At 31.0% G+C, this 19,975-nt stretch overlaps 1 protein-coding gene and 1 long non-coding RNA gene across 4 annotated transcripts in view; one reads left to right on the top strand and one right to left on the bottom strand.

Annotated features, from left to right (window-relative positions):
• The window catches only part of LOC129944167 (choline transporter-like 2), a 61,192-nt gene that overhangs the window by 14,005 nt on the left and 27,212 nt on the right, over nucleotides 1–19,975 (top strand). For 2 of the 3 annotated variants that reach the window (XM_056053401.1, XM_056053400.1), the window contains exon 2: nucleotides 9,087–9,137. In XM_056053401.1, the coding sequence (XP_055909376.1) occupies nucleotides 9,104–9,137 (34 nt within the window). In that variant the 5' untranslated portion in view covers nucleotides 9,087–9,103. Of the gene's footprint in view, nucleotides 1–9,086; nucleotides 9,138–13,935; nucleotides 14,004–19,975 lie in introns of those variants that run through there. The other variant, XM_056053399.1, reaches the window with a different exon arrangement.
• LOC129944168 (uncharacterized) lies at nucleotides 13,568–14,263 on the bottom strand. Its single transcript, XR_008781401.1, has 3 exons — nucleotides 14,097–14,263; nucleotides 13,863–13,995; nucleotides 13,568–13,787 (listed from the first exon to the last, which is right to left on the bottom strand). It is a non-coding gene; the product is annotated as an uncharacterized LOC129944168 (long non-coding RNA).

Below are 19,975 nucleotides of genomic sequence, written 5' to 3' on the forward strand. Positions count from 1 at the left end.
AATGTAAAACCTAAAAAAAAATTAACAAAAGTTGGTAAAAATTGTTTTTTTGAGGTAAATATCTTTTCAAAAATTTGAGATTATGGCTTCCAGATAATTTAATCTTTTGAGAAAAATCGAATTGACAGTTTTTTTTACAAAAAATAAGAAACCTAAAAAAAAAAATAATAAAAGTTTTTAAAAATCGATTTACGACTCAAATATCTTTTTAAAAATTACAAATATTGGCTTCAAATTGTTTTAATCTCACAGAAAATATTGTTTTCGACATTCAGTTTCTTATTATTTCTTATTAAAATCCAACAGTCATTTTTTTTCAAACAAAATTTAAATCTGCAAAAAATAGTAAGTTTGGAAAAATCGGTTTTCGACTAATTATCTCGTTAGCTAAAATAGATTTTAAAATCAAACTATTTCATCATAAATGCAAAATATTGTTAATAATGTTTAAATTTTTTAAAATGATTCAACAAACAACTTTTTTTTGACAAAACACGAAAACCTACAAACTTTTAAGCAATACAAATCGACAGACGGAATGGGAAGTTATCAGTGTGGGTCGCATCCCAGCCCCTTTTTTGACATAAAATCATTTTGAAGCCCATGTCTTTAATTTTGAAATTTTTCAAAAATCAATTTTTACCAACTTTTAGTAATTTTTTTTAGGCTTTTATTTTTATTTTTTGTAAAAAAAACTATGAATTCTATATTTCTCAAAATCTAACCAGATGTCAAAACGTTGTTCTACATTGCATAAAATAATTTGGAGATAAAATCATTTTTTTTTCGTAGAATATTCGAGATAAAAGTTTTTTTTGTTTTAAGTTTTACTGGTTCTTGAGATATGGACGACAAAAAATCTTCCCGAACGTACGGATGTACCGACACGTACAATAGGGTGGAGCGTCAAATTTTGTTTTCGATTTTCAAATTCAAGCTTTTAAAGATTCCATAATTACGTTAACTATACGTAAAAAATAAGAAAACAAATATTTTCCACTTTTCTTAGCCCTCTACCCCAGCTCAAAGTTTTGAAAAATAGGCGAAATGGTCACTTTTTTTTTGTCGGCTCTGTAACACTTAAATTATAAATCATACAAAAAAGTATTCTTGACAAAAAAGAAAGACAATTTAATTTTCTATGGAAATAACACTAAAAACTTGAAATTGCGATGAGCCGTTCTCAAGGTATTTGTTAAAAAGCATCCTAAGAATACTACCTGAAGCCATATTTTTTTGAATACCACCAAGTCATAGAGTAAAATTTGAATATTTCGAAATCGTTTCTTTTTTTAAGCGAGTATACCGGAAGAAAAAAGGGTTCACACATGGTTTTGTTATTGCAATTTACTGTCGGTCCTTAATGCAGCAAGTAGGGTAGGTACTTTTTCGATGAGAAATGTTTTCTCGCGCCAATCTACGAGTAATGTACCGAATTTCATAGTGCGGTTCCGATTTGGTTGATGAAAAATGGATTTCGCCGGCCATTCTATAGTTTAAATCTGTCTTTACTTGCAATAATTATTTAAGCTCAGTCGTTCATTGAACTGGTAAGAAGCAACACGATTTCGTTTCTCTATCAAATAGGTATTTACAATTCAAAATGTTGAGGCGAATGTCGAAAACGTCATAGATAGAAGTAAAGTTCGTAGGGCCAGAAAACGACAAAGATAAGTTCTCCAAACCAAAGACTGTCTTTCTAACATTGAATGCATTTATTTCGATGGAAGAAAAGACAGGACATTGGTTTGTGAATAACGAGGCCATCGATTTTACAGAGTTACAAAGTAATGGAACATATTTCACTAATAACAGAGCCGGGTTCAAACTACCAGGCAAAACCATAGCGGATTCTATTAACTCCTTTCTTGTGGACAGAGAACTGGATTTAAGTAAACTGTCTGTTTTTGGATGCGATGGTACTGCTACAAATACTGGTCGGAAAAGTGGGAGTTGAAGCTGAAGAGACCATTGCAATGGTTCATATGCCAACTACATGCTAACGACTTGCCTCTGCGTCATTTATTTATTAAATTGGATGGTGCTACATTAGGACCTCAAATCTATTCAGGACACAGTGGAAAGGCGCTTGAAAATTGTTTTAACCTTCCTGTTATTGAGTTTTTACCAATCCCAAGGAACCTACCTGCTTTGTCAAAAGAAATCCAAGATACATAAGAATTAGTAAATTTGTCAAGATGCTTCAATTCAAGCGTAAGAGACATAATTGACCCTGTTATTCAACGCAATTCTTATTTTGCGCATCCGGAGAACATATTAATGACAATGCTTTGTGATGAAAGACCTAACATCGGTAACTGGGGTTAAGAAGAATTATCCAATGTAGAAAAAAACATAGGTTTTCAGTAAGAGTCTTTAAACTACTAAAATTAAACTTCAATTCCAAACAATATATTGACTTAATTATCTGGACCGAGTCACAAGTCACCTCCATTATTGGAGAAAATGAGTGATCAGGAGACATTCTACAAAAAAAAATCAACCGACCGAAGCTTCAAGTACAGTAGCTGGTAAACATTAACATCATACAGTAAAAATGAAGGTATATTAAGGCTAGTTTTTGAATTATTTATGAATTTTTAAGTTTTTATTAATAAGTTTTTTTGTCAATATAAAGCTAATAATATCATAATTTTTGTGTATTTTATTTCATAAATGAATAAGTATGAAGTTATTTCACACTTGTGGATGAATATTAATCAAACAAAAAAAAACACTATGAGTCGTAACTTTGAGCTCAGGTAGAGGGCCAAAGACTTCATCCGAATTTTGTTTTTTAATGTAGAATTATTAAAATTACCAACTTGCAACAAAATGGAGGTATTCGAATTTAATACAGCAACTTTTTTATTTCTCCATACAGACCCTCCAACCTAACGTACAACTTTACGCACACACGCAAAGACATTTCTCTAAAAATCATTTATTAAGGCACTAGAGACCTTGAAACGTCGAGAAATGTCAAAATTTTCAATTCGATTATCAAATCAAAACGGACGGTTACAATATCTAATAGGAAGTTAAAAATCTTCCATAAAGGTTTTTTAGCATAAAAAAGAGATGATAATTTTTGTATTTTAATTCTTTTTTTTACAAAATATTCATTAAAAAACTAATTATCAATTTAAAATGTTTTTATTTTTCATTTCTCCTCAAGTTAAAAGCACTAAAAATTTTAAAAACATAATCTTTTCAAAAACATTAAGACAACTTATCTAACAAAGAAAAAAGTTCTTAAGTTCACTTAGGCGTATACTTATTTTTTTCCCTTCACATTTTATATAGAGACAAAGAGTGGTTCTTAAGATTAAAAATAGAGATTTAAGAATACTTGTTTGATGAATTCACGTACATATGTACGTATGTACACACCAGATGTATAACCCTTTTTAATTTATAACTAAAAATTCTTTATTTTTCTGTAATCTCTAAGTGCTTATTGAGCATTTGACTAGACCTTGACGATTCCATTAAGAGATTTCATTTTCATTTGCAACTAAAAAAAACATTTTTTTCCCTGCAAAATCTATAATTGGACTTTTTCCAATATTTTTTTTTTCTTCGAAAGATTTCCAAGTTTAAATAATTTTAAGAGTTTGTAGTCATCACATTTTACACATTTATATTTTATATGAATTTTAGGTAAGCTGGGAAACGATTTAAAATGCAGTAGTTATTAAGTTTAAAATACAGTCAAGTTATGTGGTGTCAACTTGTTTTAATTGAATTTTTCGGAAATTTTTAAACTATACAATGAATGTATCAAAAAATACACATCAAACTCGGGTATCGAACAAAATAAAAACAATGTGCTTCTGGATTTAAAATCAAAATCGAAATTAGAAGCTCTCATACAAATATAAACTTACATAAATGTTTAACTCAATGAGCCCAATTTAGAGTAGACTTTAAAATTTACGAAAAACTACCATAATTTTGTAAGGATCACAACTATGTAAATGGTTTACTGTTTAGAGTCGACTTTAATGTTTAGGTTATACCATGTATCGTTTATTATTAAGAGCTCATAGCACCGTTTGGTAATCTGAGAAACCCAACTGGGACGGTCTCAATGAATTCTTCAGGATCTTTAACAGGTTACTATGCTTCTTCTTCGATTGTGACGTAGATTACACAACAATCAAATTTAATTCTTTTGTGGAATGAGAAATTTTATCCCAAATATGGTAAAATCTATCAAACCAAAAGATAACTCATGGTTTGATTCGAGCTGTAAAGAGGTCAATAGGTTCAGAGATGTAAGTTTCCGTTGTTATAAAGCCAACCCCACTGAGGAAAACCGGAATAAGTTCAAACAAGATAGAAAGACCTGTAATGGTCATATTCGACGAACTAAATTTTTGCATGATCAGAAATTAAGGCAAAAAATAGTACAATGTCCCAAAGGTAGTACAAATTTCTGATAATTTGAAACGTACGAAACACCACGTCATCCTCGGTTCCAACGCTCATCCGCAATGACACTTCCTATGTAAGCTTGATTGATAAAGCCAATTTGCTTGCAGCACCCTCCTGTTCTTGAGAGCGTAAATGAAGAGTGCAAACTGCGGAATCAAATTGAGACAGCTATATTGCTGCATTAAGGTCTGTTTATTTTATGGATGAAGTAAAGGCCGTTCTTCCACAGAGACGATATTCTTTCCCACTCGTGCAGTTCCAAGAGTACTGAAAGACCTTGACATACACAAATCCGCTGGCCCGAATAGTATCTCCCTAATTTTTCTGAAGAGGTGTTCTCCAACGCTAGTAGTAACCGTGGCATGATAGTTAGTGCGTTGGACTGTCATGCAAGGGGTCTTGGGTTCAATCCCTGCCAGTGCCACCTTAATTTAAAAAAAATAATTTGCGCGGGTACTGCCTCTTGCGAGGAATTGACAAATCCTTCAAGAGTAATTCTTGTCATGAAAAAATGCTTTCTCAAATTAGCCGTTCGGATTTGGCCTAAAATTGTAGGTCCCTTCCATTCCTGACAACAGCACTCGCAAACAGGAATGGTTGAGAGTTGTAAGTCACTAGGCCCTGGTTCACAACGGACTGTTGCGCCACCCCATTTGATTTGTTTTTCAACGCTTGCAAAACCACTGCGAAAGCTTTTCCATCTTTCCTACTCTACAGGTCTCTTTACGAGCGGATGGAAAACAGCATTTATACAGCCTGTCCCTAAAAAAGGTGAGCCGTCCAAAGCTTGAATATAATTCGCATATCTGGGCAGATGCCCCTAAAACAATTTTAAATCTCTTGGATAGAATAAAAAAAAGGGCTTTAAAAATGATAGGCGATAGAATTATAATAATCGAAACATTTACACCGCTAGAACACCGCCGCAATTTTTCATGCCTTTCGTTGTTTTATCGATATTTTTACAAAAAATGTTATGTCGAATTAGCCAGTTGCATTTCACCCCTTAACAATTCAGCCGTAATACTCGCACTTGCAGGAGTGCAGTTCACCCTTGAGCTCAACTTCGGGCGTACTGTCAAGTATAGAGATTCTTTCTTAAATCGCACATCGAGAATGTGGAATGCTTTAGCCAACTCTGTTTTTCCCTCCCATTTTGATGTTCAGAACTTTAAGACCAATTTACACCGGTATCTCCTTTTAAATCTTTCCCTATTTTCCTAATGCTTGCAATGCGTTTAAATATAAACATATAAAGGGTACTAATAACCCCTTGAGTGCCTGTAAGTTATTTAAAAAAAATGTAAGTCAATTTCACACAAATTTTAACCTCAACATTAAATTTGATTATATATTAGTAAGGCGTAATGAGTTTAAAGAAAATTAATTTGACTTTGAGATAGTTAAACTTAAAAACATACAAAGTTTCACAATAACACCAAACTTCGGAATGGTCAGAATTTATAAAGAGTTCACTAGACAGAGATTCAGAATGAGTCACTTAAAAAGAGTCCAACATTAAAACTGTCATGTATTGATGTTTATTTTTTTTAATTTGATATCACATTAGGTACAACGCACTCTCAAGTCCCAAAGTATGTTGTCGGCTTTTAGTTAATTTATCAATTTCGCTTATCGAAAAGCATATGAACGGAAATTGGAACTGAATTTTTCGTTTGACTTTCTGTTGAGTCATGAAATACAATAGAATAGTATATTTCAAGAAGTCTAAATTTGTTGCCTATATTGGTGATAATATCATCATTAGTTCATTTACTTCGATTGAACATTGTCGTAGGGTTTCTTGTCCTACCCTTTCTAGCCATTATTTTAAGGGTTTAAGCTCCTTTCTTTCCTAGAAATGCTAATTAGTATACCCTCGAGCCCAACTCCGGGAGTACTGTCAAACACATACAGCTAGGTTCCAGAATTCGAGTGAAATGAAAGTGAAATCAAAATTGCAAATCGAGTGAATTCATTTTCAGTGTTCTACATTTCGAACGATTTGGTACCTTTGAATTTTTTTCGAAATCACTTTTCGTGAAATTAAAATCAGCTGATATCTGTCATTTGGGAAGTTGTTGAATTTTTTTTAATTTTTGCAAATTGTTTTTCTGTAAATAATTTTAATTTTTCACGCGTTTAAAAATAAAAGTACTAACTAGCCACTACAGATTATATAACGGATCGTATAATGAGTGCTGCGTTAATCGTTTTGGTCTTACAGACTGAAAGGAATAAATATGCACTGGAAAAAATAAAAAAACGAAGGCTGCGAGATGTATCTAATCCCTTGGAAATTGCTGAAAATAAAAGTTAAATCCTGTCAATTATTAGTTTTTTGTACATGTAGATTCATTTCATACTACCGATAAAAGTGCTTTCTTAATGGTGCTGGAAATTGTTGAGCCACATCTTAAACAATCTTCAATTCCTGCTAGCCGCAGTTTTGCGTTTTCTTGCCGAGGGAAATTTCCAAAGGTCAATTGGGAAGGATGCTGATATCGCTTTGGGGTCGAAGGAATTCCCTCAACGACGATGTAAATACCGCAAATTTTAGCAATTGCATCTTCCGTAGGCGATACCACAAATTTGTTAAAGGGGCCTCCTTCAGTTGATAAATCTTTGGCCTTGTTATGGGATAGCTTCTTCCTTATTGAACTCTTCCAGTCCGTCCAAACCTTCAATAAAAAAGTGTAAACCAATATTTTTTTGAAGTTGATAGTTGTTTATTATTATTTACTTTTTTCCAACCACTCGCGTACTTCTGCGGTAGACCATTGCTGTTGAGCTAGGATTTTAAATTGTCCCACAAAGCTTCCGCGACAACTCGGTCCCCTTTCATAAATCCCCTAGCGAGATCCTTGTGCTGCTCCATAAAATTTATAAATATTGCCTCTTGCGCATTATTTTTGTGTTTTCCCCTCTTTCAAATATGTTTAAAGTGCAATAAACTTAGGAAGTTTCATTAAAAAAATCATTTTTCTACTTACATTTTTAATCGCGTCTTTTTTGTTCCACTATTTCACATCAAATGAATAAGATCGATTTGAAATCGCTCGGAAACCGATAAAATCGAATTGTGGAACACAACAATTTCACTTCGTTTCGATTTCGATAAATTCGAAATTGAAATCGATACAATCGAATTGTAGAACACCGAATTATATTTTCGATCGATTTCATTTCGAGTGAAAGTGAAATGTAGAACCTTGCTGATAGATTCGTTCTTTAGCCGTACTTTGCGAACGTCTTACAACATCTTTATTTAACAGTCATTGCAGCATTCAGGAAGTCAAACCTAAACCTAGTTGTTACACTGTATTTCTGCATAATCCCCTTGAGTGTGCCTTATTATACAAAAAAAGTATCTTCTTCAAAAACCAAATCTCAAGTCAGTCATACTGAGCTCGGGCGAAATTAAATTATCTTTTAAACTCGTTCATTTTAATTTCACATCAATTACATCATCGCCTTTATCAATTTCACTTATATAAGTTTTAAGACATTATTGGTATCAAATTTGAAATTGTCTTTTTTGTAAAGCCTTATATGTACAAAAATACTTTGTTAAGTACTTAGCTGCACTCTCGATAATTTTCTCATCATAAAAAAGTATTTCACGCTCATTTTCAAAACTTATGCCATTGACATCAAAAATAAAATTAGGAGCTTACCAGTTTCAAATACGGTTACATTCGGTATTGAGGCGAAGGTTTTCAACTTCCATATCTATAACAAAAGTAACATACATATATGTATGTGTTTAATTACAATGGAAATTGTTACAATTCGCACGCACAAAATGAATATACATGTGTACATATAAGTATATAGATGTTGCTTTATATTTTATTTTTTAAGTATTTATGTTGGAATTCAGAAAGCAACAAACTCCTATACTGTGCTTTGCTATGACAGCTTGACTTGAGATCAAGTTAGTTAACCGATGACGACGACGACACGTCTTTAAACACAAGCAGTTTCTTCACCTATACAAAGGTTAACATAACTTAGCTTGGTCAAGAACATTCAATCAATTGCAAATATCGTCTTATACACTTCGAAAACTTGAATAACTTTTGTGTTTACCTTCATATTTCATGACTATTGACCTAGAACCTAAAATATAACCAACCTTGACATACATAAATGCTATAAAAGGATATCTTGTGTTGAATTGTTAAATTAATTTTTCAAGCCACGCAATTAGGTGTGTATGTTTACTGATATAGATGAAGATTACAAAAGGGTTTACCTTTAATTGAAATTACAAACAAATTTATGAAATAAAAACAATTTACATTAATGTACAAAGGTAGGTTAGTTATGTAGAGTTTGTATACAATTTACTGTAGTTGCCTTGAAATCTTTCTAGAGTACAAATTACTTAATCTTGCTTCGAAAAATTTGTATTTTTTTACACAGTTGATAATAAAATTTCCATATTTAATATATTTTTGTATGAGAGTTATAGATGTCTGTTAAGCATTGTTTAATACTTGATTAACTGCTAAGTCTATATTTTGTTTGTCAAAAAGTGCTTCTTAATTTAATTTTCAATAATTTTTTTTTTAAATTTCGGTATCAATGAATTTTAAAAGCAATTATGTATAAAAGCTGTAAATATCTATTTTTTATTCCAGGTTCTCCACTATGTAAAATGGTTAGACACGATGACACTGAAAGTATTTACGGTAAGTTCTCCTTCTTTTCTATCTAGAAAAACTCAATAAAATTCCTTTGCTTGAGGTTAAAAATCTGTCAAGTGTACATCTATCCAATTTTATTCAAAATTCCTGTACTAAATTCTGCAATGGGATTTTTCTTTCAGAAATTTTATTGTTTAATGTGAAAAGTTGAAAAGTCTTTCTGATGAAAACAAAAACCATCAAGACCTTTCTCATATTTCAATCGAAATCCATCGATATACGTTCCAAAAAGTGTAAAATAACAGCCCTACTACGGTTCTTAATTATCAATACGCTAGTTGACATTTTTTCAATGATATTGATAAATTGGTATTATCGTTGTCAGCAATCAAAATTTTTGATAAACTGTGAACGCTCTTCAGAAATTAGATCTATTGTGAATGATTCAAATTGACAGTCTTGGTATTATGGTTGTCAAAATATTTGTTGATTATCAAATTTTTAGTCAATCACAAATTCCTTGTTGATAAAATAGTTTTAAGAATCGCGAAAGCCAAAAGTATGTCTACTGTTGAACTATTTTTCGGTGAAAATGAAATTGAAGAAGAAAATTTGGCTGAACATATGTATGTATGTAGATAAAAGATCTTTTTTAGTTACATTAAAAAATCTAGTTTGGTTCGCTTTTAGATTCATTCAAAACGATAGCTTTCCCTAATGTATTTAGATATCAACGACAAGTTAAAACCAATGAAACAGACAACAATCCATCCCAAACATACTAAAATTTGCAGCTTTCTTAAGATTCCTTGGGCAAGGAAGCTACCAGATGAGTGTTGGGAACGATTTTAACATTGGTATGGCGCAACCAACGGTTTCAGTTGTTTTGAAAGAAGTTTTAAATGTCTTAAAAACACATATTTGTCCTAAATGGATAAAATTTAACTATTCACAAGAAGAAGAACGCCAGGCCAAGATATACTTTTTTGAAAAGAGCAGTATTCCAAATGTTATTGGTGCTATCGACGGGAATCATATTAAAAGAAAGAAGAATTTTTAATAAATTTATTTATATCCGCAGCACAATACTAACCCTCTGCCACTTGGTTGAGTTTCGTTCTGTTGGGACTAAGCTGTTTAATTCCACCGCAATCTCTGCCCACTTCTTACTCATGAGTGGCTTTGAATAAACACTCTTAGCGAAGTCTAGGTTCTCTTCCATCCGTTCTACCAATCTGGCGAGCTGATTTATGTTACCCACAATTTTACTCCTACGTAAGGAAAACACTAAAATTGAATAGCAACATTAATTTATTGCAAACTACTTAAATTTTTAATCCAAATCAACCAAAATAAAATTCGTCAAACGAAACAAAAGCAGTCCATTGAAAAATTCTAAATGAAATTGAAACGTCAAAAGTAAATAGGCACTATTCACAATATATTTTTGATCTTTGTTCACAATGGATCAAAAAATGATCAACTCGCGTTCATAATACTAATGTATCAATTAATTAAATGTTTCAATTTTCAATTAATTGATCTTTGACAACCGTAATAAGGCTGTTACATCTACTGAGTTCATGGAAAATGATAAATAAAAGCTTCAAAAGTAACAACGGGCTCTTCAAATTTAACCAGTTTATATTTCTAAATCGGTTCCTACGAGTACCTGATTCCCTTTTTTTTTAATCTTTTTCGATAATTTATGTGCAAAGTATTGAATTTCTGTATTACTTACTGTTTATTAGCCTCCGGATATCTTGAGCTGAATTTTGAAAGTATTTTTTTATATTGCTCACTTAGTATATTATGATGGCTACTTTCTTTGGTCTTTTGGCTTTGCCTGACGTTTACGAGTTCAGCCAAAGAAATTCAATGCATGCTATCACAATGAAGCTTCGACCTCACGTTTCATTTAACAATCGTAAGGAAATAACGTAATGTTACGTAATGTGACTCCAAACGGAATCTCTAGTTCAAATTTGCTGAACATTTGCTTCGTCTGACAGCTCAACAGCTGTAAAAAAGTCGACAGACAAAATACATTTGTTTTGGAGGGATACACATTGGTTATTATAGGCTTTGTAAGCTACTTCCGCGATAAATTAAATTTTTTCGATTTAAAAACTCATATTTTTTTATTTTGAGAAAAACAACAGCTGCTAATGACAGAAGTGACATTTTAGAAATGTCATATTGCAAGTGTCATTCAAAGCAACCTCGAAGTAGGCCCAACGTAACGCAGTTGAAGCCGAAGCTGAAGCATGTTTAGAATTTTAAACATAAATTCTAAAATTTCTGACAGCAAAATGAGAAATTCGAATGATAGAATTTCTCACAATTTGATTGCTATATGTGATTACGCGTAGTGGATTGTGTTTATATTTTATTTTAATGTTTTTTGAAGGGCTAATGAATTTTTAAAGTTTGGTTATTTTATAAAAAAAGATAAAGCAGAAAAAATAATATTCAGTTTTTAATTCTCTTTTATTTATAAAATATTTTATTAGGAAGAAATATTTTACTGATTAAAGGAGTTATAGCGACGGATTTTTAATACTTCTTTTTGAGGATAGCTTTTGTTCTAGATAATTTCTATGATGTTTCTTTAATAAGTTAAAAAAATATAAAAGGAGTGATTTGAGTGAGTGAGTGAGTCTTACTTGCTTACTTAAGGTGGCGCTACATTCCTGTGTGAACTAGGGCCTCACCCAACAAACTTCTCCATCTAGCTCGGTTCCTAGCTAGATGTCTCCAGTTTCGCGCTCCAAGTTGGGTGAGGTCACTTTCCACTTATGAGCGCCACCTGATCCGCGGTCTTCCTCTACTGCGCTGTCCTGTGGGTGTGGATTCGAAAACTTTCTGGGCCGGATCATTGGTTTCCATGCGCTCTACGTGACCCAGCCATCTTAGTCGTTGGGCTTTTACTCTTCTGAGGGCCGATTCGGGAAAGCGCGGCGCTTTTAATGGCGGATTTGTGTTTTTATATTCTCAACAGCGATTCGATTTCCATTTGGAAAGTGAAAGTTCTTTCCAACAAAATGTCATTCTTCTATTGGGTTTTGAAAGCGACAGGCGTGATAGTGGCGGGTTGCAACAAAATGTAAACAAAAATAGGTTTTATTTGTGTTTTTTTTAATATATTAAATTAAAGATATCAATTACTTATTTTTGTTGAATATTTAACAAAATAATTTGAAAACTAGTTTAGTTTACTTGAAGCGAACAATAATATTAAAATATAACTACAAACATTAAGATACTTTTTTCAGAGGAAAACAATTAGTTTAAGTGGAAGGAAATATCATATTTTTGGAAACAGCTGACAAATAAATTCAAAATTGGAAAATATCATGGAAATGGATTGGAAATATTTGATATTTAAGCTGGAAAAATGGAAGGATCGCTTTCTTCCATGTGCGCTTTTGAAATTAACTCAAAGCGAAGACGGTCGAAATTGAATTGTCGCTTTCTGAAATCGGCCCTCTGGCTTCTTCTCCTCCCCTTAGATGCATACAGGACCGTAGATCACACGAAGAACTTTTCTCTCGAACCGACCCAAGGTGCTTTCATCCGCTTTTGTCATGGTCCATGCTTCTGCACCGTATAGCAGGACGGGGATGATAAGGGTCTTATATAGCAATACTTTGGTCCCTCGAGAGAGGATTTTACCACTCAATTGCTTTCTTAGTTAAAAGAAACAGCGGTTAGCAAAAGTTATTCTGCATTTGATCTCAGCACTGGTATTGTTTTCTGCGTTTACAGCGGAGCCTAGCAAAACGAAGTCCTTATTGAAAGATAATAACCAAAAATTAGAATGTGAGAACCATTTTGAGGTATTTCGAGGACACAGAATTTTTAAAATTAAGTTAATTAGGTTATGTTCAATAACTAAAAGAACAATTTTTGTTTGTGTTTGCTCAAAGAATTTGTTTACTAAAGAGGTGCTTATTCCTTCAAAATTTAAAGATATTCAAGGAATGATAGCAACACGATACATTGGGACGTATACGCACTTTTTAAAAATATGCCTACAAAGTTGTTGATACATTTTAAAAACGAACATCACAATGTACTTTGTTGTGGATGTATATACATCTGCTTTAATGAAAACTACATTAAAAATGTTGTTTTCTTGTTCATAACCTAGTTTTCCGCTAAAAGCTTCTTTAAAATTAATGGAATCCAATTTATTTTGCATTTAATGTTACTCCGAAATGAAGAAAGTATGAACAAATTATTTTCACGAACACAACAACTATCTATGACTCCTAGTGACAAATACATAACAATCGCATGTAAAAATAATTTAAATTTACTAGAATCATGACGTTGTAACTGTAACTAAGAGCCTCCATGATGTTCATTGATAAAACAGTTTTTGTTACCAGGAAAAAGAAATATTATACCTTTAACTTAAATTAAGCAAAATTCCGTGCTTAGAAAATTTTTTTGTGCAAATAAACAAAACAAAAAAAAACTTTTATTTAATTTGAAAAGTAAAATAATACATTATACACAATTTAAATGCATATTAAATTATCCAGCAGAACAGTAGTTCCTATGTGACATGCAAAATTGAAAGATAGTCCTTATGGTAAAATAAAAGAGCGAAAGTGTATGTTCAACAGTACCTTCATGTGTGTAGCTTAGTGGGTCAACATATTCCTTCCGTGATGGTAATGGCTTATCCTGGAATATATATATATGTATATATTGTTTTAAGTTTTTAATATCTCTAAAGGCTAGTAGCCTTATTCGACCTACTATCCACAGGGAGAGTAGGTATAGTTTTCTATCGATTAGTGTCATTAATTGCACTTTTGTTGAATTCTTTCAGTGCAATGTTGTGCCTCTTAGTGAATTGGTGTTGTCAATGGAATAAGGTTCATCCTAAACTCTGTTCAGGTAATAAATTTAATTTTGTGAAATAAACCGGGTTAATAAATTCAACAGCCATTTAGTATAAATAAAGTCTAAAAATAATAAATTTGTACATACATAATTATGAACTGGAAAAAGCCGACAACAGATGATAAACCCACTTCATTGCAATTTCCTATTGAGTATAAGACTTTTAGTGCCTACGATTTGAACACCTAAGAAACCATAACAATTCCTTCTAGCATGAGATTGTTCTCCTAGAAGATTTGTCAGTTATTTTATAAAAATCTTATGAATAGATTATGAGATTTCATAGTGTAAAATATTAATGCGTTTTGAACGATATAGAGTTTCGAGTAAGAAAAGTATAAGCATTCAACAAACTAAAGCCGGTCAATTTCATCCAAGTTTTACGGAAAATTAAGAGTTGTTTGGATTCTTTAAAAACAATGATGTTTCAATACTGAAAATATATTTTTAACTTCCCGTAGGAAGTTATTGTAATGGGTCCGATTTGTCAAATTAAAAATTTTGACATTTCTCGACGTTTCAAGGTCCCTATAGAGTCGGAATAAAAGATTTTTAAAAAGATGTACGTGCGTACGTTCGCACGTCTGTATGTCCGTACGTTCGCTACGTTTTTTTCGTCGTCCATAGCTTAAGAACCAGAAGAGATATCGACTTCAAATAAATGTTTGTTATACAGATAACAATGCAGAAAGGGCACTGAAGAAAATTGCGTTTGGGTTTTTTTTTACCAAAAAAGGTGAACATATTGGTTATTATGTATTGTAACATGATACCAAACCAGCATATTTAAAAAAAAGTATCCAATTAACGGCTTTTTATAAATCGAAAAAAGTGAAGAAAAAAATTGGTCACCTCGAAAATTTTAAGAATAAAAATGATTTCATCTATAAAACAATTTTGGGCAAAGAAAAATAACGTTTTTAACATTTGATAAAATTTTGCGAAAAATCAAATTAACAGTTTTTTTTATAAAAAATAAAAACCTAAAAAAACATTATTCATAGTTGGTAAAAAATGAATTTCGACTCAAATATCTTTTCAAAAACTGGAGATTCTGGCTTCAAACTTATTTTATCTTATAAATAATATTGTTTTCAACATTTGGTAACATTTTTTTTATAAAAAATAAAAACTGAATAAAAACTTTAACATAAGTTGGTAAAAATTGACTTTCGACACAAATGTTTTTTTAAACCTTTGAGATAATTGCTTCTAACAGATTTTCACTTATAAGAAGTATTGTTTGCAACATTCTTAAAAATTTTGAGATAAATTGAATTGACAGTTTTTTTTTACAAAAAATAAAAATCTAAACACAAAAATTAATAAAAGTTGGTAAAAATTGATTTTCGACTCAAATATCTCTAAAAATTTGAAATTATGGCTTCCAACTAATTAGAAATGTTATTTTAAACATTGGACACAAATTTTGATAAAAATCAAATTGACAATTTTTTTTACAAAAAATAAAATCTTAAAAGAAAATTTAACAAAAGTTCGTTAAAATTGATTTTCGACACACATATGTTTTCGAAAATTTTAAGTTATTGCTTCGAACTAATTTTTACTTGTAAGAAATATTGTTTTCATCATTCGGACAAACTTTTACAGAAATCGAATTGATAGTTTTTTTTTAAATAAAAACCTAAAAAAAAAACAATACTAAAACTTGGTAAAAATTGAATTTCGACTCAAATAGCTTTTCAAAAATTTAAAATATTGTCTTTAAACTTTTTTATATCACAGAAAATATTGTTTTTGATATTGAGTAGTCTTTTTATAAAAATCCAACAGTCCGTTTTTTCATAAAAAAAATTATATCTAGAAAAATAATACGCAAAATTTGGTAAAAATTGTATTCATCCAATTAGTAAAAAATTAAAAAATGCTACTAAAATTGGTGAAAATTTGTTTTCGAATAAAAATCTATTTAACAAAACTTGGTTTTCAAACTAAACTATTTCTTTATATGAAAAATATTCTTGATAATTTAAATTTTTTTAAGAATAATTCAACTGACAACTCTTTTAACCCAACACGAAAACCTCAAACTTTAAAGCAAGACAAATCGACATCCGGGATGGAAAGTTATCAGGTATGGTCGCATCCTAGCCTCTTTTTCTAAATGTATGCGAATATATTCTGCCAAGCATTTTAAAAAGTTGTCTGTTTAATGTGATCTTCAAAATGTGATAATACATACTTTTGATTTGAATACTAACTAATGACATTCCTTTTCATTCCGTCTACCGGTACAAAATATTAATATTACGGCCTCAAATTTAGAGGAAATCGTTAATTTGATATTTTCAACAAAGTGCACAGGAAAAATTAAAAATGTGCCCAAAAAAGTACCTTAGTATGGATTCAAATACATTTAACACAAACAATTAGGCCCAGCTGTCATCTTTTGACATTTCACAACTAAACACGAAGCCGTTATTAAAAATAGAACAATGAGCAAAAGGAACTTAAAGGTAAGGCAAGTTTCTAGTATCTGAAAAATTTTCCAAAAAATTGCTTTCCAATTAATTCAACTTTTTTTTTGGAAAGTTGGTTGAAAAGTTAGTCTCTTGCAATCAAGTTAATTCGACTTCCTTGTCATACTGGAAAATGAATTAAGAATTTCAATACAAATCATAACTTATGTCTGACTTGTAATCTGTGTAAGAGTATTTTTTAGATTATAATATTGTAAACATTTTCTGCAAATAAAAGACAAAGTTCTATGTTTAAATGAATGACATCTAAGAAATTAACTAGTTGCCTTGGTCCCTAATGTTTTCTGAACCTACCTTAACAATGCATTAGAATTCACTCACTACAAAAGTGTGCACATTTTTTCTGATAGTGTTATTTCTCAAAAAGGAGATCATTTTTGGCCACCAAAGTCTTGTGTTGTGACATCTTAAGGCTTTTTTCTCCGTGTCCATCACATATGTAATAAGGTGGTAATACGCCAACTCTTTACAATGGATTCAAGACCTCAAAGATGGAATTGATTCAAATCTGCGAATTGATCATGGAAAATGGTCCTGCAGCAGTGGTCATCTGGCTGATATAGTTTTCCGTTATTAATGCCTTCATATTTACAATAAAATAAAACAAACAAAAAATCTGGTTAGATCAGTACTTATATTTCGACATACATATACATAAATGCTGCTCTGACCAGGGACAGTGGAGCCTTAGCTCTGATGAAACGGCTGTATTACAGCAGTTGACTCGACCCTAGGTCGATGATCGTTTATGGTTGTCCTGTCTGGTTCAACGTTGCAGCTTCACAGATGGAGAAGTTTTGGGTGTTCGAGGGTGTTTACGACGCCGGCCGTATCGGATTATATCGAACAGCCGAATCTTATTACGTGCAGTACTATTCCAACGACGTCCTATAAAACGGGGCTCGAATCAACAGAATTGACAATTTCGTGATGAAACTCGTTCGAGGTCACATTGCAAGAGCTATGTCTTCGACCGACAATTTAATTTTCGGGCCGTATATTTTGGCATATTTTGGTTTCACCAAGCGTTTTTAAACTAAACAAGCTTTTGTACACCTTTTAAAACTAAATGCACATTTTTGGCTCATTAAATTTTAAAAGTGTCATTAAACAATGAATATGACAGATAAACAGCTGATGTTTTGCTTTGTAAAATTTGTATTCTCAATATTTGGAGATACAGAATGAATAGGTTAACAATTTCAACATTCCATGATATTTATAATATCATTTTTATGATTTTAATTTTTAATTAGAATATTAGATTGAAGAAGAACATCACGATTACTTAAACGGTTGTTTTTGATTTTGAAGAAGTTTAGTTTACTCTGTTGTATTTTGCGATTCTTATCATCTATTTCAAAATAGAATGCTTTCTCATTTTTTCGCACACAATTCGCTTAGTAGAGAGAAAAAAGGGGTTTTATTTTTACAGGGTTTTAAGGAGAACTCTATTCTATTTCGTGCTTGGTGAAACTGAAAAAATATCAAGGCCTGATAAAATTTAAAAATCTTTTAGATAAAAGTGGCTTTAGTGTTTTTTTTATGAAATCGGACATAAATCAAAGCAATTCAGTTTTAAACATTAAATGTGTGCCCAAGTTTGACAAAGTCTATAAAGTATTTAAAAATATTCTTCAATTATCGATTTTCTATATTTTGAAGCTTTTTGACAGTATATGATGTAAAATATTGTTTTCACTAAGATTGTGACCTAAACTTGCCCATATTTCTTTGTGTACCGAACCATTGACATACTGCAGAGAGCAAATTTTGGAACTCTTCTTTCAATTGGCTTATGTTTTCCGTGTTTATTGTTAAGTTGTATTCACAGAACTCTGCTAAGGATTTTCATTCCTCATAAAACAATATTTTCATCTCAATAATTTGATTTGCTATTCGTTTGATCAACCTTTCACCGTATAAAGATAAGCATCTCAAAATATAATTAAAAAAAGAGGCTGGGATACGACCCACACTGACAACTTCCCATCCTGTCTGTCGATTTGTCTTGCTTAAAAGGTTTGTAGGTTTTCGTGTTTTGTTAAAGAAGTTGTCGATTGAATTATTCTAAGAAAATTTAAAATTAGTAACAATATTTTGCTATGATGAAATAGTTTAATTACAAAACCTATTTTTGTTAACGAGATGTTTTAGTCGTTAACAATTTTAGTAGCATTTCTTAGAAAAATGTGTTTCTTATATAAACAAATACAAATTGGATGAATGAAATTAATTTGAAACCAATGCCAATGACATTCACTGAATGTCGAAAAAAATATTTTTTATTTCAATTCGAATTTTCTAAAAAAGTAATCGAATGTTCAAAACAATATTTCTCTTAAGATAAAATAAATTTAAGCCAAAATCTCAAGTTTTTAAAAGATATTTAAGTCGAAAATCAATTTTTACTACGTTTTATTAATTTTGTTTGTGTACAAAAAACTGTCAATTCGATTTTTCTCAAAATGGTACTCAATTTCGACAAAAATATTTAAAAAAAAAAATAAAATTAGTTTAAGGCCAACGTCTCAAAGTTTTGAAAACTTATTTGATTCGAAAATCAATTTTTACTAGTTTGTATTAATATTTTTTTTAGATTTTTATTTTTTGTAAAAAACTGTCAATTCGATTTTTTTCAAAATTTTACTAATGTTGAAAACAATATATCTTATAAGATAAAATAAGTTGGAAGCCATAATCTGAAATTATTAAAAAGATATTTGAGTCGAAATTCAATTTTTACCAACTTTGAGTAATTATTTTATTAGGTTTTAATTATTTACAAAAATAAAATGCACGACTGGTTCGCACGAACGTGCTCCTGTATTCAAAAGTCTGTTTAAAGTGCCTAAATAAGATTTAAAAATATACCTGTCAAATAAGTTTGTCTTCAAAGATATAAATGCCATTTTACTTGTCAACTAAACTGCGCGATTCATCCCAAGACACAACTCATCCTAGGACAGCTCATCCTGGAAATGAAAAATACTTGTAAGCATACTTAACGAAAACAATTGTTTGTGTATTCAACTAGTTCGTCCAAAGCTTTTTCCTTTGGATAGCTTTATTTTTGTTTAATATATAAAAACCAGGATAGAAAGTAAATAATCTGAAGATAAGAAAGAGGAAGAACATGCATGTTTAAATTGTAAAGCGATCGCCTATTGGTTGTGTAAGGTTGTACAAGAAATTGCTATTCATGTGTTCTTTACAGTCAGGCTCATATGCGTTTTGGATTTTAGTTATGACGTGATACGTAAGCAATCGTTGGTATTTACAATAATAATTGTTATAAAAATACATAAATATGTAACAAATGCATTAATTTGGATAAAAGATAGGAATGTAATTACAATTTTGTCAAAATAATGCGCACTTTCGGGCTCATGCACGGTTAAAATGATGAAAAAAAAACTATTTTAAGATTCAAAATTTTACCTAAAAAATAAGTTTGTCTTCAAA

The sequence above is a fragment of the Eupeodes corollae genome, chromosome 2 (genome assembly GCF_945859685.1).
Source record: "Eupeodes corollae chromosome 2, idEupCoro1.1, whole genome shotgun sequence".
NCBI lineage: Eukaryota > Metazoa > Arthropoda > Insecta > Diptera > Syrphidae > Eupeodes > Eupeodes corollae.